Source organism: Bufo bufo, chromosome 1 (assembly GCF_905171765.1).
Source record: "Bufo bufo chromosome 1, aBufBuf1.1, whole genome shotgun sequence".
NCBI lineage: Eukaryota > Metazoa > Chordata > Amphibia > Anura > Bufonidae > Bufo > Bufo bufo.
In genome coordinates this window covers 238,384,356-238,409,439 of record NC_053389.1, presented here as the reverse complement: position 1 = coordinate 238,409,439, position 25,084 = coordinate 238,384,356, and the positions used below count along the sequence as shown (strand labels likewise).

The window sequence follows — 25,084 nt, the reverse complement described above, 5'->3', positions numbered from 1 at the left end:
GACAAGTACAAGACAGCAACCCCCAGACACGTATGTGGAGACCCTACAGTCTGGAGCTGATGTGAGGACAGCAGGATGATATGAAGAGCTGTTGCTATCAGGGGGTTGAATGTATATCCGGTCAGTTGCTTCTTGCGTAATTGTGTCAGTCTTCACTGCAGATCTGTCATTCTATTCCAGAACAGGGCTATAAGCCACTCTTGCATGGAATTTTGGGCACAAGGTGACTATAAGATGAAACATCATATCTGCTAAATAGGACTGCACTAGGACCATACATCATCAGATGAAGATATGGTTCCTGGAAATAGTCCTCCCCTGTGCTAATGAGTGGGATTCTCTATGTGTATGACTTATATACAGTATATTCAGTATATTTAAATGCCTGACCTCAAAAAAGCTCACCAAACATTAGCTGCTGAAAGCTTGGGAGAAACACCACAAACAAGTGCAGTGTGGGAGATCACCCTCATGAAGAACCCTATGAATCCTTGATAATCCCGCCCCCCCCCAATGCATGTGAGCGCCTCCCCCTCGCGCTATAAACTGTTTGCGCCCCCCTGTAGTCACTGGAGGTGATAATAAAAACTGAATTTAAAGGGGTTATCCAAATTATTTTTTATTGATGACCTATCTTCAGGATAGGTCATCAATATCAGATTGGTGGGCGTCCAACATCTGGCACTCCCGCCGATCAGCTGGTTGAAGAGAAGGCAGCGCGCCATGCCCGCGCTCCCTTCTCTTCATTGGTTACCTGCTCCCCTTCGACATCGCAGCGGTGAGATGGTGTTATTACAAGAAGCCGTCCTGTTCACTTCTATGGGACGGCTCTGTAGTATGCACTTGGATAGGAACGAGCCGTCCCATAGAAGCTTCTGTAATTACACCTGCTCACTGCTGTGATGTCCACTTTGAGTAGGTGAACGATGAAGAGAAGGCAGCGATGGCATGGCTGAGGATAGGTCATCAATAACAATAATTTGGTCAACCCCTTTAATGACAATTAATGTACCGTAATGTTATTGGATGGCGAGCCACCATCATCACCATCCACGGTTCCTACAGAGATAACTAAATCCTTCCTCTAGATCAGGGATCAGCAACCTTCCGCACTCCAGCTGTTATGAAACTACAATTCCCAGCATGCTCCATTCATTTCTGTGAGAGTTCTTAGAAGAGCAGAGCAAGTATGCATGCTGGGAGTTGTAGTTTCACAACAGCTGGAAGTGCCGGAGGTTGTAAGTCAATTTATGAAATTTCTTCCTCCTAGATCTTCCAGCATCAACTGTGAGAGGTATTATTGTAAAGTGGAAGCGTTTAAAATCCACAGCAACTCAGCCACGAAGTGGAGACCACGTAAACTCACAGAGCAGGGTCACTAAATGTGGGGAGCATAGTGGATAAAAATCGCCAACACTTAAGAACTTAACCCCTTCACGTACGGCGCTGGGCGGGTGTTTAAAGATGGCGCCGTGGCTGCCTGCTTCTTTTAGGAGACACCCGCGGCTCATGTCCGCAACCGGCAGTAATACCGATCACGGACATTTAACCCCTCATATGCCATGGTCAGTCCTGACCACGGCATCTGAGCGCGCTGAAACCAAAAGTGCGCACTTTCGGTGGTGCTCCGGCTCCCCCGTGTGGCAATCGGAGGAGCCGGAGCGTGTATGCAGCAGCCCCTGTCTTTATGAATGACAGGAGGCTGCTGCATAGTATTTCCTATGGAGCCCTTGCCTGTAATAGGTGTCCATAGGAAAGTAGTAAAATCATCATAGATTCCAATGCAAGTGCATTGGAGTCTATGATAATAGCAATCAGATGATTGATTGTTATAGTTCCCTATGGGAACTATAAAAAAAAGTGTAAAAAAATAAAAGTTAAAAAAATAAAAATATGAAAATATATTCCCCATACGGCAAACAGAAAAAAGCATCCAAATGGCCGATTTGCCGTTTTTGGTCGCTTCATTTTCTACATTTTTTTTTTATAAAAAGTGATCAAAAAGTCATACACACCCCAGAATGGTATCAATGAAAAGTTCAGATAGCCCCGCAAAAATGAGCCCTATACAGCTCCATACACATAATTACAAAAAAGTTATAGGGGTCAAAATATGGCGACAAAAAAATAAAACAGATTTTTTCATCAGTATCAAAACGCAAGAAAAACTATACATATAAGATATCGCCAGATTCATACTGACCTGTAGAATAAAAGGAACTGGTCAGTTTTATCGCACATCAAACGTCGTAAATAAAAAATACGCAAAACTGTGGTGGAATTGTTTTTTTTTTTTTGTTTTTTTGCAATTTCACCCCATTTGGAATTTTTTTTTACCGCTTTCCACTACATCATATGCAATATTAAATGGTGGCGTTGGAAAGTACTACCTGTCCCGCAAAAAACAAGCCCTCATATGGCTATGTGAACAGACAAATAAAAGTTATGGCTCTGGGAAGGCAGGGAGCGCAAAACGAAAACGCCCAGAAAAAAAAATTCAGAGCCTGAAAGGGTTATTTGCATTACATTACCATAATGCCAAACATCAGAAGGAGTGGTGTAAAGAACGTTACCACTAGACTATGGACATGTCCCGTGGAGTGATGGATCACATTTCTCTAACTGACGTTCTTATGGATGAGTCTGAGTTTGGTGAATGCCAGGAGAATGTTACTTGTCTGCCTGCATTGTGCCAACTGTAAAGTTTAGAGGAAGAGGGACAATGCTATGGGGTTGTTTTTCATGGTTTGGCCTAGGCCCCTTAGTTCCAGTGAAGGGGAATCTGCTTAAGCATCCCACGACATTTTGGAGACTTAACAGTTTGAGGAAGGCACTTTTATATTCCAGCATGACTGTGCCCCAGCGCAAAAAGCAAGGTCCATAAATGTATGGTTGGGTCGGTTTGGTCTGGAAGAACTTGACTGGTCCACATAGAACCCCGATTTCAATCCCATCTAACACATTTGAAATGAACGAGAACGGAGAAGAGGAGCCAGACCCTCTCACCCAACATCAGTGTCTGACCTCACAAATGCTCTTCTGGTGGAATGGGCAAAATTCCAACAGACACACTAAAACAGGGGTGTCAAACTCATTTTCACTGAGGGCCACATTAACATTATGGTTGCCTCAAAGGGCCGTTTAGCGTCAGAGCTCATGTACACGACCGTAGCCTATTTTGCAGTCTGCAAAACACAGATACCGCCCTGGCCCATGATAGAACAGTCCTATCCTTGTCTGTAATGGGGACAAGAACAGGACACGTTCTATATTTTTGCAGATGCCACGCAACGGACATACGGATGTGGCCACCACACGGTGTGCTGTCCACATGTTTTGTGACCCCATTGAAGTGAATGGGTCCGCATCTGACCGGCAATAAATGCAGATAAAAAATAAGCTCATGTGCATGAGCCCTTATCATGTGGTTTGCGCCAGAAAAGTGCCATTAAAAAGTCATAAAAAAAAAAAAAAAAAAGAGTCTCAAGTGGGGTTTTTACGTCGGCCTCACCACTTTACCAAAAGGGAGCGTGACCAGATGAAGTAACAAATTTATATTCATTTATGCCAGTTTTCTGGCGCAAACAAAGCCAGAAATCTATGGCAGCCCTGAGCTCTGCTGGAGGATGCGCCTAATTTATGACGAGGGGATATCAAGACCGGCACAGGAAGCATTGGTCTTCATAAATCCCCCCATAGTTTTGCGATAAATGATTATTAAGTAGAACGTGTAATTTATTCATTTCAACCTCTGCTCTTTTTATGCTTAGGAGTCATGTGGGTGGTGATACTCATTGACTGACAGCTATATCTGCATGAATAAGTATACAAGGAAGACCGCCAACATGACTCCTAAGCAAAAAATGAGCACAGGAATAAGTGAATGAAATACACGTTATGCTGAATGTTTTCCCATAAAACTATATATCACTCTGCTCAGCTCTTCCTGCTCTATAACCCGCTGCCTGCAGATTATACTGCATTTTCATGGAGGCAGGTTCCCTTTAATGCCTGTGGATTTAGAATGGGATGTCATGTAAGCTCCTGTAGGTGCAATGTGTGGTGTATATTCTCTGCCTGATAGAACGCTAAAAGGATAATGAATGATAATGAATTTTTATTAAGAACACTGTATGTAAAAATAGGGGGGACTTCACACCCTCTTCAGTCTAAGGGTACTTTCACACTTGGGTCAGAGGATTCCGGCAGGCAGTTCGGATGCATTTGTCAGATGGACCTGGATGCAGATCCGTCTGACAAATGCATTGAAATACCGGATCAGTCTCTCCGGTGTCATCTGGAAAGACGGATCCGGTATTTCTTTTTTTCACAGATTTAAAGGTCTGTCAATGCGGTAATTTTAATGCCGGATCCGGCACTAATACATTTCCATGAAAATGAATGATCCGGCATTCAGGCAAGTGTTCAGTTTTTTTGGCCGGAGATAAAACCGTAGCATGCTGCGGTATTATCTCCGTCCTGAAAAGTAAAAAATACTGAACTGAAGACATCCTGATCGGATTGCTCTCTATTCAGAATGCATTAGGATAAAACTGATCAGTTTTTTTCCGGTATTGAGCCCCTGGGACGGAACTCAATACTGGAAAGGAAAAACGCTAGAGTGAAAGTACCCTTATACCCGGCATCGCAGTGCAGTGTCAAAAATCACACGGGAGGTGACAAAGAGTTACATCTCTGTCCCATGCCAAAAGTGGGGTATAAATCAAGCAGGAGAACTGATAGTACTCAATCATAAGGAAACGCCTAAAATAAAGTGCGAGTCACAAATTATATAAAGCACGTGTATGAACTTGTCTCATTCAGTCCTTTGGGACTAAGCTGTGCGTAGCTTAAAGATCCATTGTTTCCTTGCGGAATAGCATCGTGTCGATGTCACCTCCGCGAATGGGTCTCTTGAAGTGTTCAATGAGTACACCAGTATTACCGCCGTGATGGTTGCAAATATGGCGTGCTACCGATGGCTCCCGATTATTCCTAATATCTAGTAGATGCTCACCTATTCGTCTCCGTAATTCACGCTTCGTCTTGCCCACATATTGTATTCCACAATGGCATGTGAGCAGATAGATGACCCCCACAGATAAACAATTGATAAAAGTGAGAGCTGGTGAAAAATGTGCCCTTCAATATAATACCGCATGCCACACAAGAAGAGCTGACTCAGGTGTTCACTTCTTTGTTGGAGGAAGGTCTTTATGGCTTGGCATCCAGTGTGGTGAGGTATTGAACTGTACAATGCCTCAAAATCTAAGCTAGCCAGCCAAGTATCCCCATCACACTGGATGCTATCCAATCTTTACAGGACATCCATCGTCTCTGGCATTAGACGGCAGGCCCAACACACATGGTCTCAGCACCACAGCAATATAGGTGCTGATGTTGGCCGTAAGGCCGCCAATGCCAGACACGATAGGCCTCCCCTTAATCGGTGTGCCTACCTTATGAAGCTTAGGTAAGTTGTAAAAGGGAGCAAGCACTGGGAACTTGGGTAACAAATGATCCAATTCCGTCCTGCTAATAAATTTATCTTGATAGGCCAGATTAAGGAGTATAGACAATTGGTCCCTGAATACAGGGGTAGGATCAGTGGGGAGAAGTCTGTATGTAGCAACATCTTCCAGTATCCTAAGGCACATGTACTGGTTATAATCCATAATGACAATGTTACCCCCCTGTCTGATGGTTTGATCACGACAGTCCTGTCGCTTTCCAAATCCCTCAGCGCATTCCTTTCATCCCTACTCAAATTGTCTGGACCAAATTGTTTACCCTCCAACCTCTGCAGGTCCTCTGTGACCACGGATACAAAAATATCAATAGGTGTGGTGTGATTTAAAGGAGGATATTTAGTGGAAGGAGTTCTTAATTCAGTGAAAGGGCCGTCACCTATATCTCTTTGCCCCTAAGCATACAGATCGGCCAGGAGTTGGACATCCTGGAGATCTTCCATTTCTATCCCAAGCTCCTGGCATTTGCGTCTATCATGAGTGAGGAAGGATTTCCTCCATTTCAGCTTACGCGCAAATAGATTTAGATCTTTCACCCAATTGAATAAGTTAAATATTTGCAGGGGGACAAAGGACAGACCTTTTTTAAGGACTTCCATTTCAGGTGGGGATAGGGTACGCTGTGATAAATTGATGGATGACCTGTAATTTGTCTGTTTGAGGATTTCTGATTACGTTTTGTTCCGTTACAGATAATGTGTGGTGTCCCAAGACTTTTCTCCATATAGTGAACATTGTACAGATGAAAAGTCTCCACTCAAATAATGGTACAGTGTAATGAGAGACGGATGCAGCAGGCAACGAAGACCCGCAGCCCCCTGTTGTCAGCTTGCCCTTACCTTTTATGTCGCCCAGGTTCCCTGATCCCATAGCGAGGAGCTTGTCCTTCCAGTCCTTAGACAGGAGCTTCTCAATGCTGGGTGTTTCTAAAAAAAGAGAGAAATGTTAGAGAATGTGCAACAACTGATCACAATGAAAACACTGTGTCTAATTACATCAAAAGATAGGAGATCAAAAATGAACCATCTTGTCTTTTATTGCTGGACCCCTTTGGACATATACGCAGAGATCCGAGCATGGTCACCTAATCCAGAGGGCTATTTCATCTACTGCTGCTCTCCTCGGGATGTTCTCCTTTAAGGGACGAGGTGTTAGTTTTCATCTGCCGCTCTTAATAAAATAACTGTATGATTGCCTGGCGGTTTTTCCCTGTCCTGCTATTTTGACATTCAATTCTCGTCTTTTTGACCAGTGTTGTTTTTTTTCGCCATCGCGCTGCATCCAAACGCTATTCAAATGTAGAGGACAATTGAAGTGAATTGAACAATGTAATTGTACCCTGGTGTCCGCGCTGAGACAGCTCACAATTACCGCCGCTTTCAAATCCGTCATTACGACTCCGCCATTCAGTAAGAAAATAGAGTGTGGAAGATAAGTGTCCAGATACGTCTCAGCCTAATGACCGCACTGCCATTTCACATTCCCTTAAAAGACACTCCACCACTGCTGCCCCCGCACTCGTGTTTATGTGCGCCCGGGGAATGTTTGGCCATTTCTTTGCCCCCTGCTAAGAACATGGCTTCCGCCTGTAAACGTATCGTCGATTGGGCCTGAAGGACGCGCAATCATTACTGCCTGGTTAATCACCCGTCACAGTCAGTACATTTCCCTGTCATATGGAAAGGGTTAAAGAGATCTGGACGGTACGTAGCACCCCAGTGTCACCAAATTACATCATCTCAATTGTCTCATTCCTCTATTCTCCTGGGCAAATAATTCACAGAGCCAATGTATCTAAGCCCATCATGTGTGATACTGTCTGCTGAGCTGTGTATCTGATGCTACTTTCACACTAGCGGTTTTTGCGGATCCGTCATGGATTTGCAAAAACGCTTCTGCTACCATAATACAATCGCATGCATCCGTCATGAGCGGATCCGGTTATATTAGGTCTTCTATAGCCATGACGGATCCGTCATGAACACCATTCAAAGTCAATGGGGGACGGATCCGTTTTCTATTGTGTCAGAGAAAACGGATCCATCCCTTTCGACTTACATTGTGTGCCAGGACGGATACATCTTGCTCCGCATCCCATGACGCGGTTTGCTCGGTTTGCTCTCTGGTATGAGAACGCAACCAAACATCGCGGACAGAAAAACGCTGCTTGCAGAGTTATTCTGTCCGCGATGGGAGCGCAGCCAAACGGAATGGGATGCATTTTGGTGCATTCCGTTTCGTTCAGTTCAGTTTTGTCCCCATTGACAATAAATGAGGACAAAACTGAAGCTTTTTCTTCCGCTATTCAGATCCTATGACGGATTTTAATAGCGGAATTGAAAACGCTAATGTGAAAGTAGCCTAAGCCCATCATGTGTGATACTGTCTGCTGAGCATTGTATCTAATCCTTTACTCCTAAGGGTACATTCACACATCCGTAGTGCATTGCGGATCCGCAATACACCCGGCTGGCACCCCCATAAAACTGCCTATTCTTGTCCACACTTTACTGACAAGAATAGGACATGTTCTGTTTTTTTCTGGAGCCGCGGACGGGAAGATCGGGGGTGCGCTCTGGAAATGCAGATGCTGTCCGCATCCATTCCTGCCCCATAGAGAATGAATGGGTCTGCACCTGTTCCACAATTTGCGGAACGGATGCGGACCCATTCTACGGACGTGTGAATGGACCTAAAGAACATAATCACACAGTGTACCATTAGTTCAAAAAATAAATAATTTATTAGTTCATCACAATCAATAATAAAAGTCAGTAGCGGGGCATGCATGCACAATAAAGACAAAGCTCACTGGACCTATAACACCTAGGTATAATGCCATAGATGGACTGGATGTGGGCGAATACTTACAACCCCCTTAGTTTGTCCCACTATCGGCCAGTATCCTACATAAAGTGCTTAGTGCAACAGCAATAGTCCAAATAGGACTACAGATTCAACAAGAAGGATCAATCATCACTAAATACACGCATGTAAAGTAAATGCATAATCCCAACATAAATAGTCCACTATGGAGATGTAGTGTAGCTCCAACCCTGACACGCGTTTCGAATCTCGCCTCCTTCTCTTTATTGTAGATGCATGCCGCCGTTATTGACTTTTATTGATTGTGACGAACTAATAAAGTACTTATTTTTGGAACTATTGGTACACTGTGTGATTATGGTCTTTATATTGGAGTGATGGATTTTCTCTAGTACACATAGCGGTGTCATCAATGTTTGCATTGGGGTGTGTGTATCTAATCCTGTCATATGCGATACTGTCTGCACAGCTGCTGTATTTAATCCCATGATGCGTGATACAGTCTGCTCAGCTGTATATCTAATCCTATCGGGTGGTGTGTGACTATGGATATGGCAATACTTCTGCTGGAACGGAGTATCGAATGCCCCGAGGTAGATGTGGACATAGCCTAAGGCAGCTGTGTATCTAATCCTACCATGTGTGATACTGTCTGCTGAGCTTCTGTATCTAATGCGATCCTGTGTAACACTGTTTGCTGAGTGCCTATCTCTAATCCTATCATGCTTGATACTGTATCTAAGCCTATCATCTGTGATAAAGTCTGTTGAGCTGGGTATCTAAGCCTAGCGTGTTATACTGTCTGCTAGGCCACTGTATCCAATATCTAATTCTTTCATGTGTGATACTGTCTGCTGAGTTATGTATCAAATCCTACTGTGTGATGCTGTTTAATGAGCCACGTATCGAATTCTATCATGTGTCAGACTGCTGAGCCGCTGTATCTAAGCCAATGTGTGATACAGCCCGTTCTGGAACGTATTTAATTCTAATGTGTGATACTGTCTGCTGGGTCATGTATCGAATGCTATCATGTGTGCTACTGCTCTACTGGCCACGCATTTACGCCTATGATGTGTGATACAGCCTGCTGAGCCACGTATCTAATTCTACCATGTGTGATAGTGTGTGCTGTATACTACTCTCTCACATATCATCTGCTATCATCACCGATACGCCGAGCCTTTGCAGACAAGTCTCCGGCTTAAACAGTTAAGTGACCCAGCCGGTAAGTAACCAGCATTAAGAAGAAGCTCCGACATTGTTGTCTCACTGCCTGGGGGGAGGGGGGCGTGCTGAATTTTGCAACCTCTTCCTAACAATTGCTCACATTTTTTCTTCCCCCGGAGATACACTGCACTTCAGTCCTTGCTGAACTTAGGCTTAAACTCGACAATAAAGAGGTAACGCAAGTTCTTTTCTCCCTCATATCTTCAGGACGCTGCGTTCAGTTATTAGAGGCCTCAGAGCCGTATGCATGGCAGGAATGCAGGAACACAACTCCATTGTGAGGTGACAATCGCCTCCAGCACCACAAGAAAAGCCTTTTACTTTTAAGTCTATTGTCAGCCGAGCCGGTGACAAAGCTTTTCCCCTGCGGCTAGACAAAATACTCGCTGTAGAGCGCTCGCAGAAGAGACAGGAGGCTTGTGTCTTACTTACAGACTTAAAGATGCAGCTCTCGGGATCCGTACATCCTCAGAGAAAACTGCGCAATAATAGGATCTTCAGAAGTATTGATGTAGTTACATTGCATTGTATAAGAGGTATTCACGCACAGGAGATTTATTGCAGAAACTGAAAATCACTTCCATTCACCTCATTGCGACTGTTTCGGTGGTAAGCACATGGATTTCTGCCACCTCCATTCAGAAGAAGAGCACAGTCACAGGCAGAGGATTGTGAACGGGGAACGAACGATCGTAATGATGATTGTTCGTCCTCCTTTCACTTAGCATCGGGCCGATCAACTTGCATCGGTTATTAGGGGTATGACACAGTGTACCTGATTAAAGGCCCTATACTACATTGCCCAATGTTTGTGCTGATGGAGGAGACCACATGCATCGGCGCTCGTTTGTACCAGCCTGATCACAGAGAAGGTGGAAGGAATGATCGCTACCGCAGCCGTTCCTCCTTTATTCAGCACATTCCTGACTACACAGGGTGATGTACTACTGATAATCGGGCGTTCTGGACAATGCTCACTTTATAGCCCGGGACCAATCTTCAACTTGTAGGTACAGCGACATATTTATTGATGTCACATTATCATTATCGGCTATTATATTGACCCTGGCTACACGTTTTGTATACAATTTTTAATGTTTTTGTGCTTTTCCCGAATAAAAGTTAATTGATTTTATTCATTTTTGAATGTGCAGCCTTTGTGCGGTTTTCTTGTTTGTTGTCTGCATGATGCTCGTCAACGTCATTACTGCCCATATGTTTAATGTCTGTATTTTTCTGTAGAAATAAACGGCCTCAGAAGATTCCATCCACACACGCTTCAAAGCATCGGCATTCTTAAAGGGATCTGCCACAGATTTGTACCTATGACACTGGCTGACCTGTTACATGTGCACTTGGCAGCTGAGGACATCTGTGTTGGTCCCATGTTCACATGTGCCCGCATTGCTGAGAAGAATGATGTTTTATTATATGTAACTGACCCTCTAGGAGCAACGGGGGCGTTGCAGTTACACCTAGAGGCTCTGCTGTCTCTGCAACTGCAGCGTCCTCTGCACTTTAACAGGGCCATGCTTTGTAAATGTGATCACGCCCACTTGGCCCTGTCAATCAAAGCACAGAGGGCGCTGCAGTTGCAGAGAGAGCAGAGCCTCTGGGTGTAGTGATAACGCCCTCGTTCCTCTTAGTTCCTCTTAGAGACTCATTTAGAAATATTAAAACATCCTTTTTCTCAGCAGCGCGGGCACATGTGAACATCAAACCGACACAGATACCTTTAGCCGCACATGCAACAGGCCAGCCAGTTTCATAGGTACAAATCTCCTGACGGATGCATTTTAAAATCTCGGCTTTCTGTTAGTACCAGAGGCTGAAAACCTACCCTGACAGAAAACTTCACTAAGCTGAGAGTTTGTTCCATTGTATCAGTGCATGCACTTATAAACCAATCAGCACAAACCTCTCGCCTGTCCTGACATTAATCAGTTACAATGTATCAGTGCCGGTTACATGAATCAGTCTGGAGTCTAGGGTCGCTGTGACTTGCTGATTTTCGAGGCAGGGCACAACTGTATCCGAACCTCAGCGTGAGAAGTATTAGGTCACAGTGTTTTTTTTTTCCTTCCATATGTCTCCATTCACTGACATTTTCACGTAAGCAGAGATCTTGAAAATGGGGAGGAGTTGAAACACAAGGTATATTAGAAACCTGCAGCAGAAGTTGATCGTTGGGGATGGACGGGGTATTCGGGAGTCTCGGTGCCCTGCATTTGCATGAATCATGTGATCTGACAGGTGACTGTAGATTAAGGTTTATACTGTATAATACCGCCATATCGTGTAATGGTGGATAGCATGAAGGGGTTGCTGTGCATCACAATGCTCTTAGCGGCCCCCGGCCGGACTCCTAGCTCCTCCTTTAGACACAAATAACAATGAGTCAGGCGTGAGCAGCCAATCTGGGGGATACTGCGCAGAATGGCGCAGCGCCACATTTATCAGAGATTTCTCTCCATGGCTGAACAATAAGAGCCTCAATTTGGAAAGCACTTATGTCGCTTGCTGGAAGCCGCTCTCTAACTTCTTGGTATAATAATCTTGGCAATAACACTGCAGTAAGCAGTTCAGCCTCAGTCTATCAGCCTTGATACCGGTTACAAGAACGACGTAGCCAGGATGATGCAGGGACCTAACTAGTGATTAAGGAGCCACGGATTGCATTTCCAGTCCGATGTTTTACTGAAGAACTATGACATGGAGCAAACAGATTTCAGCCAATGGACATAATGCACACTGCTGGAATAAACTCAATTTCTACCTTTGCAATCACATTTTGTTTATTCGCTCAATGCCTCTAAAATAAAGCCTGAAGAAACTTTGTAACAGGGTTTAATGAAATATTTCCAATTGCCATGTTTCTACAGTTCCTGTACAGATCTATGTGTGTCCATGGTAACAGACAACAAACAAACCTTGTGTAGTCTGACCCTGCACTCAGATGTGCCCCCTACATCATAATAGTGTACAATTGGTCGGTTAGCAAGAAGTAAAGAACATACAGGAGGGAATCTGACAGCAGGATTTGACTACACAGGGTTTGTTTGTTGTCTGTTACCATGGAGACACATAGGCCTGTATAGGGACTGTAGAAACAAAACTACTGTACATTTTTAACAATGGCCTATTAAAATTGTGCTTCATTTCTTATTTTGGATGTCCTGGGATGTAAAAAACAAACAAAAAAACTTGGTTGTAAAGGTGGATAGTCTTTAAATAAACAGAGAAATGATACTGGAGAACGCACAAGGAAATAGGGGGTCGAGAGGCAGAGGGATGTCACCAGAGCCATCATGGGCAGAGCGAGGGTCTGGGGATAGTCATAGGACACCATTGTCAGCAGGTACAGAGACAAAAACTAATACAGAGGAGCCGCTGAATAGAAAGGAGATGGACAGAGACATATGGAGAGAGAATGGACTCAGAGACAGGGGAGGGGGTGTCATGTGAAGAATTAAGATGTAACTGGAGTAAACCGAGGATCTGCATGTGCTCCACAAGTCAACAGGGGGAACTCAAAACCGGCAGTCCTTCTCATGCAATCTTTTACTCCCTGTTATCAGCGATTTGAGGGACAGGTAATAGAATCTATTGATCCCAGTTATCATCCATTAGAGGCTGAGCTGAATACAGTCTACTGCTCCCTGTTATCAGCCATTAGAGGCTGAGCTGAATACAGTCTACTGCTCCCTGTTATCAGCCATTAGAGGCTGAGCTGAATACAGTCTACTGCTCCCTGTTATCAGCCATTAGAGGCTGAGCTGAATACAGTCTACTGCTCCCTGTTATCAGCCATTAGAGGCTGAGCTGAATACAGTCTACTGTTCCCTGTTATCAGCCATTAGAAGCTGAGCTGAATACAGTCTACTGCTCCCTGTTATCAGCCATTAGAAGCTGAGCTGAATACAGTCTACTGCTCCCTGTTATCAGCCATTAGAGGCTGAGCTGAATACAGTCTACTGCTCCCTGTTATCAGCCATTAGAGGCTGAGCTGAATACAGTCTACTGCTCCCTGTTATCAGCCATTACAGGCCGAGAGAGGCTGAGCTGAATACAGTCTACTGCTCCCTGTTATCAGCCATTAGAGGCTGAGCTGAATACAGTCTACTGCTCCCTGTTATCAGCCATTAGAGGCTGAGCTGAATACAGTCTACTGCTCCCTGTTATCAGCCATTAGAGGCTGAGCTGAATACAGTCGACTGCTCCCTGTTATCAGCCATTAGAGGCTGAGCTGAATACAGTCGACTGCTCCCTGTTATCAGCCATTAGAGGCTGAGCTGAATACAGTCTACTGCTCCCTGTTATCAGCCATTACAGGCCGAGAGAGGCTGAGCTGAATAGTCTACTGCTCCCTGTTATCAGCCATTAGAGGCTGAGCTGAATACAGTCTACTGCTCCCTGTTATCAGCCATTAGAGGCTGAGCTGAATACAGTCTACTGCTCCCAGTTATCATCCATTAGAGGCTGAGCTGAATACAGTCTACTGCTCCCTGTTATCAGCCATTACAGGCCGAGAGAGGCTGAGCTGAATAGTCTACTGCTCCCTGTTATCAGCCATTAGAGGCTGAGCTGAATACAGTCTACTGCTCCCTGTTATCAGCCATTAGAGGCTGAGCTGAATACAGTCTACTGCTCCCTGTTATCAGCCATTAGAGGCTGAGCTGAATACAGTCTACTGCTCCCTGTTATCAGCCATTAGAGGCTGAGCTGAATACAGTCTACTGCTCCCTGTTATCAGCCATTAGAGGCTGAGCTGAATACAGTCTACTGCTCCCTGTTATCATCCATTAGAGGCTGAGCTGAATACAGTCTACTGCTCCCTGTTATCAGCCATTACAGGCCGAGAGAGGCTGAGCTGAATAGTCTACTGCTCCCTGTTATCAGCCATTAGAGGCTGAGCTGAATACAGTCTACTGCTCCCTGTTATCAGCCATTAGAGGCTGAGCTGAATACAGTCTACTGCTCCCTGTTATCAGCCATTAGAGGCTGAGCTGAATACAGTCTACTGCTCCCTGTTATCAGCCATTAGAGGCTGAGCTGAATACAGTCTACTGCTCCCAGTTATCAGCCATTAGAGGCTGAGCTGAATACAGTCTACTGCTCCCTGTTATCAGCCATTACAGGCCGAGAGAGGCTGAGCTGAATACAGTCTACTGCTCCCTGTTATCAGCCATTAGAGGCTGAGCTGAATACAGTCTACTGCTCCCTGTTATCAGCCATTACAGGCCGAGAGAGGCTGAGCTGAATACAGTCTACTGCTCCCTGTTATCAGCCATTAGAGGCTGAGCTGAATACAGTCTACTGCTCCCTGTTATCAGCCATTACAGGCCGAGAGAGGCTGAGCTGAATACAGTCTACTGCTCCCTGTTATCAGCCATTAGAGGCTGAGCTGAATACAGTCTACTGCTCCCTGTTATCAGCCATTAGAGGCTGAGCTGAATACAGTCTACTGCTCCCTGTTATCAGCCATTAGAGGCTGAGCTGAATACAGTCTACTGCTCCCTGTTATCAGCCATTAGAGGCTGAGCTGAATACAGTCTACTGCTCCCAGTTATCATCCATTAGAGGCTGAGCTGAATACAGTCTACTGCTCCCTGTTATCAGCCATTAGAAGCTGAGCTGAATACAGTCTACTGCTCCCTGTTATCAGCCATTAGAAGCTGAGCTGAATACAGTCTACTGCTCCCTGTTATCAGCCATTAGAGGCTGAGCTGAATACAGTCTACTGCTCCCTGTTATCAGCCATTAGAAGCTGAGCTGAATACAGTCTACTGCTCCCTGTTATCAGCCATTAGAGGCTGAGCTGAATACAGTCTACTGCTCCCTATTATCAGCCATTACAGGCTGAGAGAGGCTGAGCTGAATACAGTCTACTGCTCCCTGTTATCAGCCATTAGAGGCTGAGCTGAATACAGTCTACTGCTCCCTGTTATCAGCCATTAGAGGCTGAGCTGAATACAGTCTACTGCTCCCTGTTATCAGCCATTAGAAGCTGAGCTGAATACAGTCTACTGCTCCCTGTTATCAGCCATTAGAGGCTGAGCTGAATACAGTCTACTGCTCCCTGTTATCAGCCATTAGAGGCTGAGCTGAATACAGTCGACTGCTCCCTGTTATCAGCCATTAGAGGCTGAGCTGAATACAGTCTACTGCTCCCTGTTATCAGCCATTACAGGCCGAGAGAGGCTGAGCTGAATAGTCTACTGCTCCCTGTTATCAGCCATTAGAGGCTGAGCTGAATACAGTCTACTGCTCCCTGTTATCAGCCATTAGAGGCTGAGCTGAATACAGTCTACTGCTCCCAGTTATCATCCATTAGAGGCTGAGCTGAATACAGTCTACTGCTCCCTGTTATCAGCCATTACAGGCCGAGAGAGGCTGAGCTGAATACAGTCTACTGCTCCCTGTTATCAGCCATTAGAGGCTGAGCTGAATACAGTCTACTGCTCCCTGTTATCAGCGATTAGAGGCTGAGCTGAATACAGTCTACTGCTCCCTGTTATCAGCCATTAGAGGCTGAGCTGAATACAGTCTACTGCTCCCTGTTATCAGCCATTAGAGGCTGAGCTGAATACAGTCTACTGCTCCCTGTTATCAGCCATTAGAGGCTGAGCTGAATACAGTCTACTGCTCCCAGTTATCAGCCATTAGAGGCTGAGCTGAATACAGTCTACTGCTCCCTGTTATCAGCCATTACAGGCCGAGAGAGGCTGAGCTGAATACAGTCTACTGCTCCCTGTTATCAGCCATTAGAGGCTGAGCTGAATACAGTCTACTGCTCCCTGTTATCAGCCATTAGAGGCTGAGCTGAATACAGTCTACTGCTCCCTGTTATCAGCCATTAGAGGCTGAGCTGAATACAGTCTACTGCTCCCTGTTATCAGCCATTAGAAGCTGAGCTGAATACAGTCTACTGCTCCCTGGTATCAGCCATTAGAGACTGAGCTGAATACAGTCTACTGCTCCCTGTTATCAGCCATTAGAGGCTGAGCTGAATACAGTCTACTGCTCCCTGTTATCAGCCATTAGAGGCTGAGCTGAATACAGTCTACTGCTCCCTGTTATCAGCCATTAGAGGCTGAGCTGAATACAGTCTACTGCTCCCAGTTATCATCCATTACAGGCCGAGAGAGGCTGAGCTGAATACAGTCTACTGCTCCCTATTATCAGCCATTACAGGCTGAGCTGAATACAGTCTACTGCTCCCTGTTATCAGCCATTAGAGGCTGAGCTGAATACAGTCTACTGCTCCCTGTTATCAGCCATTAGAGGCTGAGCTGAATACAGTCTACTGCTCCCTGTTATCAGCCATTAGAGGCTGAGCTGAATACAGTCTACTGCTCCCTGTTATCAGCCATTAGAGGCTGAGCTGAATACAGTCTACTGCTCCCTGTTATCAGCCATTAGAGGCTGAGCTGAATACAGTCTACTGCTCCCTGTTATCAGCCATTAGAGGCTGAGCTGAATACAGTCTACTGCTCCCAGTTATCATCCATTAGAGGCTGAGCTGAATACAGTCTACTGCTCCCTGTTATCAGCCATTAGAAGCTGAGCTGAATACAGTCTACTGCTCCCTGTTATCAGTCATTTCATGTTGGGGAGGGGCTGTAGTTCTCAGCAATGGGATGAATGCAGAAAGCGCAGAATCCTCTCTGCCCCCTATGATTATGGCTCCAGGGCTGAGAACCTCCAGAGCCACTTACATCCATCCGTTTGACTGATTTCAGTCTGTCTCCTTATAACGCTGCCGCATCATTATAAGCTCCAGCAGTTAGGCTGAGTCGTCCTTTAAGCATTTCTATTTGGCTTGAATCAGGCAGCATTCTGGCACTACAGGGGTTAACTCCACTGTGTATTTATATGGCAGATCTGCCCATTTCACCCAAGTTTCTGCTCTTCACATATGCTTCCTCGCATCAGTGCCGATGGCAATGCCCACTGGTGAACGGTTTGTCCAGCACAGCCAAGTATTGTTAAAATGACACACTGGCTCCCTCACTCCCCTATCGGCCCCCGCACTCTCCTCCATGTGCCAAATTCTCCTAAGACTGATTCCTTCATCTGGAACAATGCGACCTGGAAAGACGTGCCAACTTTCTGCCATAGTCAAACAAACCTGGCACACAACAAAGCAGCTCCACTCTCCACAGTGCGGGCAGCGGATGCCGGGGAATAAAAAGCATTTTCCCATTGAGGAACTGTGACAGCTTTAAATGTGATGAAATCCCTTAGACACAGAGATAACGTCCCTTTAAACGCTCCTAGGCCAAAGGCATCCACGAGACGAAGTGACAGCAGAAATATGATGATTGGTTTATCATATTCTACCTGAACGCAACAAGGTAAAACGCAGAAATAGCCACAAATCATTTAAAAGTGAAAAATGTCCATTAATGAGCAGATGAACCGGGTATATGGAGGCGGTAACATCCCACAATATAGAATATCATACAGGACCAGCAATCGGGTCTGATAAATAATACTGATAACCACAATATAGCATAATATCCACCGTAATAAAACAATACCCTCCATAGAATCAGAAAGTATCCTCAATAATATGATAATATCCCTCGTAATATCATAATATACCCTGATAATAAGACAATATCCCCAATAATAATATATTGCTCATAATATATCTCCCCACAATAATATCCCCCATAATAAAACAACATCTCCCCAATAATATGACAATATCCCCCCTTAATAACACTATGTGGCACTTGTCTGGGAGATGAGCTGCACTCCATAACAGTCATATAGGAACACTATAGATAAATGGAAATATCCTCTCGAAAAGCAGTTAAATGCCTGTGTTGGCAGCTGCCTCACACAGGGTCACAAATAATCCTTTCCCGTGACAGCTGTCACCCTTAAATCACCCCCATGTGGCTTCCAACAGCCTCAACATCCTCAAATGGTTTAGAGTTTAGTATCAGATACAGTAACCTAATGAATTTAGGGGACGAACTAGGAGAATTCATACTGACAGAAGATATATCTATCTCTCTATCCATCGAATATCTATCTCGTATCTATCTATATATCTATATCATATCTATCTTCTATCTATCCATCTATCTATCTATCTCATATCTATCTTCTATCTATCCATCTAATATCTATCTATATATCTATCTCATATCCATCGAATATCTATCTCGTATCTATCTATATATCTATATCATATCTATCTTCTATCTATCCATCTAATATCTATCTATATATCTAATATCTATCTATCTAATATCTATCTCATATCTATCTTCTATCTATCCATCTAATATCTATCTATATATCTATCTCATATCCATCTAATATCTATCTATCTAATATCTATCTATCTATCTAATATCTATCTATCTAATATCTATCTATATATCTATCTCATATCCATCTAATATCTATCTATCTAATATCTATCTATCTATCTAATATCTATCTATCTAATATCTATCTATATATCTATCTATCCATCTATCTATCTAATATCTATCTATCTCATATCTATCTATCTATATATCTATCTATCCATCTATCTATCTAATATCTATCTCATATCTATCTATCCATCCATCTAATATCTATCTCATATCTATCTATCCATCTAATATCTATGTATCTATCCATCCATCTAATATCTATGTATCCATCTAATATCTATCTCATATCTATCTATCCATCCATCTAATATCTATCTTCTAATTATCTATCTATCCATCCAATATCTATCTCTCTATCTATCTCTCTCTATATATATATCTATCTCTCTATATCTCTCCATCTCTCTCTATATCTATCTCTCTCTCTCTCTCTATCTCTCGCTCTCTCTCTATATCTATCTCTCTATATATCTCTCTCTCTCTACATCTATCTCTCTATCTATCTCTCTATATATCTCTCTCTCTATCTATCTCTCCATGCACATATGGAGCAGAGTTTCCCAGCCCAGTGGCCACGTCTGTATTCCTGCCAAGAATCTGCTCGCTGTGCTCCTGACTCTCCCTCTCACATTTCCCATGACACAAGCAGCACAGTGAATCCCACTATATACAACGTAACAACAACAATACTATATACACAGAAGTCTTGCGCTTACTGTCTGGAGGGCAGAACAAGGACATGGGTAGAGAAGGTAGAGATCTTTACTGGTGCAGGAAGCAGCCCACGCTGGTGGTGGTGGTGACAGCGGTGGTGGTAGTAGTGCTGGCCTTCTCCTCTTGTCCTCTGACATTCCTGCAACTTTGCCTAGTTGGGTTGACAATGTGCGCCTGTCAGCAGGAAGAGGAGATCATGGCTGATGATGGGAAGGGGGAGGGTAGTCACCAGGGTGAGGGGGGGCATAAGCCCATCTCCTGCTCTGTTGCTGCCACTGGTCATATCATGTCCCTGTGCAGCTGAGCAGCCCATGTCCTTAATTGTTACAGCCCTTTTTTAACCCTATGACAGCTGTCCCCCGTTCCCCTGCCCCCAGCCTCTCCAACAGGTGCTACTGCCCTGTGAACAATGGCCGGGGCTCCTAATCCGGCAACAGCGACAAGTGAAAGGGAGCAACAAATGGCGTGACATCGCCGCTCCCCGGGACAAGACTTATTATTCGTCTTTACCAGCCCTCTCCGACAATTATTTGTGTGGCAGAACCGATACCGCTCGGCACTGCTTCCATGCCACCAAAACAATCAGATAATAAAAATGTCCTTCTATTAAATCTTCTGTAAAATGTATTGGCCAATTTATCAAACCAATATCTCGTTGTATCTGATGGTTTATGGTGCAACCTATACGTCAATGGAGTCACGAGCACAAGGGGTGTATGGCTGAAGGGTCCTTCTACAGCAGGTAAGGGTACCCTCGCACTGCATACAGTGGCATCCGTCACCCATAGGCTCTTGTTGTAAAAAATACTAAATTCATGGTATATTGGAAATTCATGGTATATTGTACAGTTTTTCTACTGGACACCACTATATGGACAGCAAAATAAAAAGTATATGACATATGCTAGCCGGATGGAGGCCAAAAGGACGCATTCGTCCCTGAGGGTGACTGGCGGCCTATGGGTAAGTTTTGCATTTTCACTGTGCATACGCCGAGCGGACAAGGCAAAACGTAGTGTGCGAGTAGCCTAATGGTATACAGTGGAGGACTAGAATTTCCTACTCGTCCCCAAATAATGTCCACAGGTCACTATAAGAAAAGACCCCAGGGGCCAGTTTACAGCCACAGATGGAAAACTGCGCAGTGAAGAAGAAGAGGGGAAAATAAAGAACAGAGAGGGACATTGTTTAAACAATTGTGCAACATTCCTAGGAGCTCGCAAACAAGTGCGAAGAGCAGAACAAATGGCAGCAGCTCCGCGCTTAACCCCTTCACAGCCCCGCTGACCTCTGAACCTCCTAGCAAGGAACAGGAGGGGGGGTCACGTGCAGCAATGAGGTGACAACGACCCCTCTCTAGTAGCTATAGCCTGTAATATTATTACACTCCAGAAATACATCCAGGCTCCTCTTGAATTCCTTTATTGTACTCACCATCACCACCTCCTCAGGCAGAGAGTTCCATAGTCTTAGGCTACTTTCACACTTGCGGCAGGACGGATCCGACAGGCTGTTCACCATGGTCGGACCCGACCTTCCGCTATTTCGCCGTGCCGCTGGACCGCCGATCCGTCCCCATTGACTATAATGGGGACAGGGGCGGAGCTCCGGCGCAGCACGGCGGTGCACGGCGAAAGCCGCCGGACAAAAAAGTCCTGCATGTCCGACTTTTTAATCCGGCGGCTTTCGCCGTGCACCGCCGTGCTGCGCCGGAGCTCCGCCCCATCCCCATTATAGTCAATGGGGACAGAGCCGCGGTCCGGCGAAATAGCGGAAGGACGGAATGTCCAATTCATTTCAATGAGGCGTGCATGCACAAGCAAAGAACTTCATTCAGGTGTATACGGCAGATTTCAGCTGCAGAAATTTCTGCAACAAGTCTGCCCCCTGTGAACATACCCATACTGGCACCCAGGTCTAAGATGGCAAAACAGTGCAGTTTCTTCCCGTTCAGGATGATGGCGCTGGTGCTGCTTTGAAAGTTTATAACGAGGGGAAAACACCAATAACGCACAATGACAGAGTGAAGGCCATCAGCTCCAGGAAAGGAAGCACACAGGACGAAGACGTCTTCTGATCACAAGCAGCACTCTTATTACTCAAGGCACCCAGTACTAATGATACTACAAGTGCTAAAGGTACTCGCATCACTAGCCCTTTAATAGTAAAGATAATCCCAGGACTAGCATTGCTTCTAATGCTATAGGTACTCACATCACCAGTGATATATCACCAATATATTAAAGGTACTCCCAGTGATATTTCCAAGAATAGAGAGACTCTTCTTGCTAGTAATACTCCTATCAATACAGCACCACTTCATTCAATACACTCTTATCAGAAGCGTTACCAGAGCAGCAGTACTTTTATCAGTAGTAGTACCCAAATCAAATGAAGCAATTTCATCAGTAGTAGCATACGTATAACTACTACTCCCATCATTACTAGTATTCAATACACTCAAATTGCTCTCAACAAAAGCACTGTGACTATAGGTATTCCCATCAATATCAGTACTCCTATCATTAGAGATATTAGCATCCACAGCAGTACTCCTATCACCAGAGGTATTCCCATCAATATCAGTAGTACGTCCCATCACCAGAGGTATTCCCATCAACGTCAGAACTCCTATCACAAGAGGCACTCTCATCAATGTCAGTACTCTTATCACAAGAGGCATTCCTATCAATACTCCTATCACAAGATGTATTCCCATGAATATCAGTACTCCACTCAGAAGAGATATTCCCATCAACAGCAGTATTCCTATAACAGGAGCTATTCCTATAAATATCAGTGCTGCCATCAATAACAGTACTGCTATCAACAGCAGTACTCCCATCACAAGTAGTATTCCCTTTAAGAGCAATAGTTCTATTACAGGAGCTATTCCCATCAATATCAGTAATCCTATCACAAGAGATATTCCTATAAACACCACCAAAGGTACCCCTATCAAAAGTAGTACTCCAATTGCAATTCCCATCAATATTATCATTATTTATTATTACAGCGCCGTTCATCCCATAGCGCTGTACATATGAAAAGGGGTATACATACATAATAGAGACAAGTGCTCTAAGCATGAACAAGACGAGTTACAGACTGGTACAGAAGGAGAGAGGGCGCTGCCGCGAGGGCTTATAATCTATAAATATCAGTACCCCTATGACAAGAGGTATTCCCATTAAAATTAGTAGTAGTAGTATTCAAATCAACAGCAGAACTTCTATAACAAGATGTATTCCCACCAACAGCAGTCCTCTTGTCACAAGAGTTATTCCCATCAGTATCAGTACTCCTATTACAAGATATATTCCCATCAACAGCAGAACTCCCATCACAAGGAGCATTCCCATCTGTCACAAGAGGTATTCCCATCAACCTCAGTAATCCTATTACTAGAGGTATTTCCACCAACATCGGTACTCTCATCAACAGCAGTAGTCCCATTACAAGAGATATTCCTACCAACATAAGTACTCCTATCATTAGAGGTTTTCCATCAACATCGGTACTCCTATCACTAGAGGTACTCACATCAACATCAGTACTTCTGTTACAAGAGGTATTCCCATCAACCTCAGTAATCCTATCACTAGAGGTATTTCCATCAACATCAGTACTCCCATCAACAGCAGTAATCCCATTACAAGAGATAATCCCACCAACATAAGTACTCCTATCACTAGAGGTTTTCCATCAACATCAGTACTCCTATCACTAGAGGTTTTTCCATCAACATCAGTACCTCTATCACAAGAGGTACTCACATCAACAGCAGTACTATCACCAGAGGTATTTCCATCAACCTCAGTACTCCTATCACAAGAGGTACCCACATTAACAGTAATACTCCCATCAAAAGGATGCTTCAGTTTCTGGAGGCACTCATCAGTAGTGGTAGTTAATGACCAGAGGCACTCGCTCCATTTTTACTTGCGCCTTCATTTTCAGATCCAGAACTGTAAATTCTTCATTGATTATCACTAATTATTTGCAGTGATCACAGGAGGATTTATGATTAGTAAATGGACTGAATCTGCCCGGATCAATAAGACACAGAGCTGGAAGCCAATAAAAGTCAGCGCCCGGTTAATCCATTTATAACCATTAAAATAATGAGTCAATAAGTATCAGTGCGTCAGTGAGATCACAATCCATGTGGCCCCAGGGAGGGCGATGTCCAGGACCCCCACAAATATCACTAGGCGGACGGTATATTATAATATAATTATGAAAAAGTCCTAGCAGATACTGGGACATGGAAGAAAAAGAGGAAAATCTCTGAAATCGAGACTAAAAATATAATGCAATAATGTCACAAAATAATAATGTATAATGTAACAATCTACCGTTGTAATAGTGTAATAATATAATACTGTATAATGTAAAAATGATGCAACAATGTAGTAATGTGTAATGTAATGCTGTATAATGTGACAATGTAATATAATAAGTAACGTTTTAGGTAACAATGTAATAAAAGAATGTAACAATGTAAATATAAAAGCTAACAATGTACTAATATAATAATGTAACAATAATATAATGTGCAATGTAACAATGTAACAATCTGTAATGTAACACTGTGTAATGTAACAATATAATATCACAAAGTAACATTGTAATAATGTAACAATGTGTTAGGAAACAATGTAATATGTAACAATATAATATCACACCAAAGTAACAATGTAATAATGTAAATATAAAAGGTAACAATGTACTAATATAATGTAACAATATGTAAGGTAACAATGTACTTATAATGTAACAATGTTACAATGTCATAACCATCATAATGTAATGTATAACAATAATAAAACAAGGTAAAAATGTAAAAGGTAATCCTGTAACAATGTTATAATGTAACAAGGTATAATATAATATTAATAATGTAGCAACATAATGTAATAATGAGTAATGAAGTAATGTAGTAATAAGCAATGTAATACTAATACAGGAGCAGTATAACAATGTAATAAAGTATAATGCGGTGACGCGGCATACTGTCCTGTAATATGTTCCTATCCTCTCATAAAGGCGACCACATTTTTTCTGTTGGATTCTCTGTCCTAGCTCTGCACAGCCGTAATACGGAGGGTGCATAGGGCCTAGATGTTATCACTAGTAGCACCAGAAGTTTATTAAAATGCCGCGGTTATCTCAGAGAAAACCAGAACGTTCTAAAGATCATGTCTGCAAGAAAAGAATACTTCTATAATAATAATCCTACAAATGCTTCTCCTAATAAATACTACTATTATAGTTCTAGTCTGAGCTCTAAAGTATTAAAGTCATTGAATAGAGATTTCTTTCTTCTAACAGTCTAGTATGTAATGTACTGAGAAGGGCCCGGCTTGTGGTGATGTGGAGTCT

At 43.7% G+C, this 25,084-nt stretch overlaps 1 protein-coding gene across 4 annotated transcripts in view; it reads right to left on the bottom strand.

Moving 5' to 3' along the window:
* The window catches only part of SOX5 (SRY-box transcription factor 5), a 209,102-nt gene that overhangs the window by 89,900 nt on the left and 94,118 nt on the right, over window positions 1-25,084 (bottom strand). For 3 of the 4 annotated variants that reach the window (XM_040437563.1, XM_040437555.1, XM_040437571.1), the window contains one exon: window positions 6,368-6,454. In XM_040437563.1, coding sequence (XP_040293497.1) covers window positions 6,368-6,454 — 87 coding nt within the window. Of the gene's footprint in view, window positions 1-6,367; window positions 6,455-19,701; window positions 19,861-25,084 lie in introns of those variants that run through there. The other variant, XM_040437579.1, reaches the window with a different exon arrangement.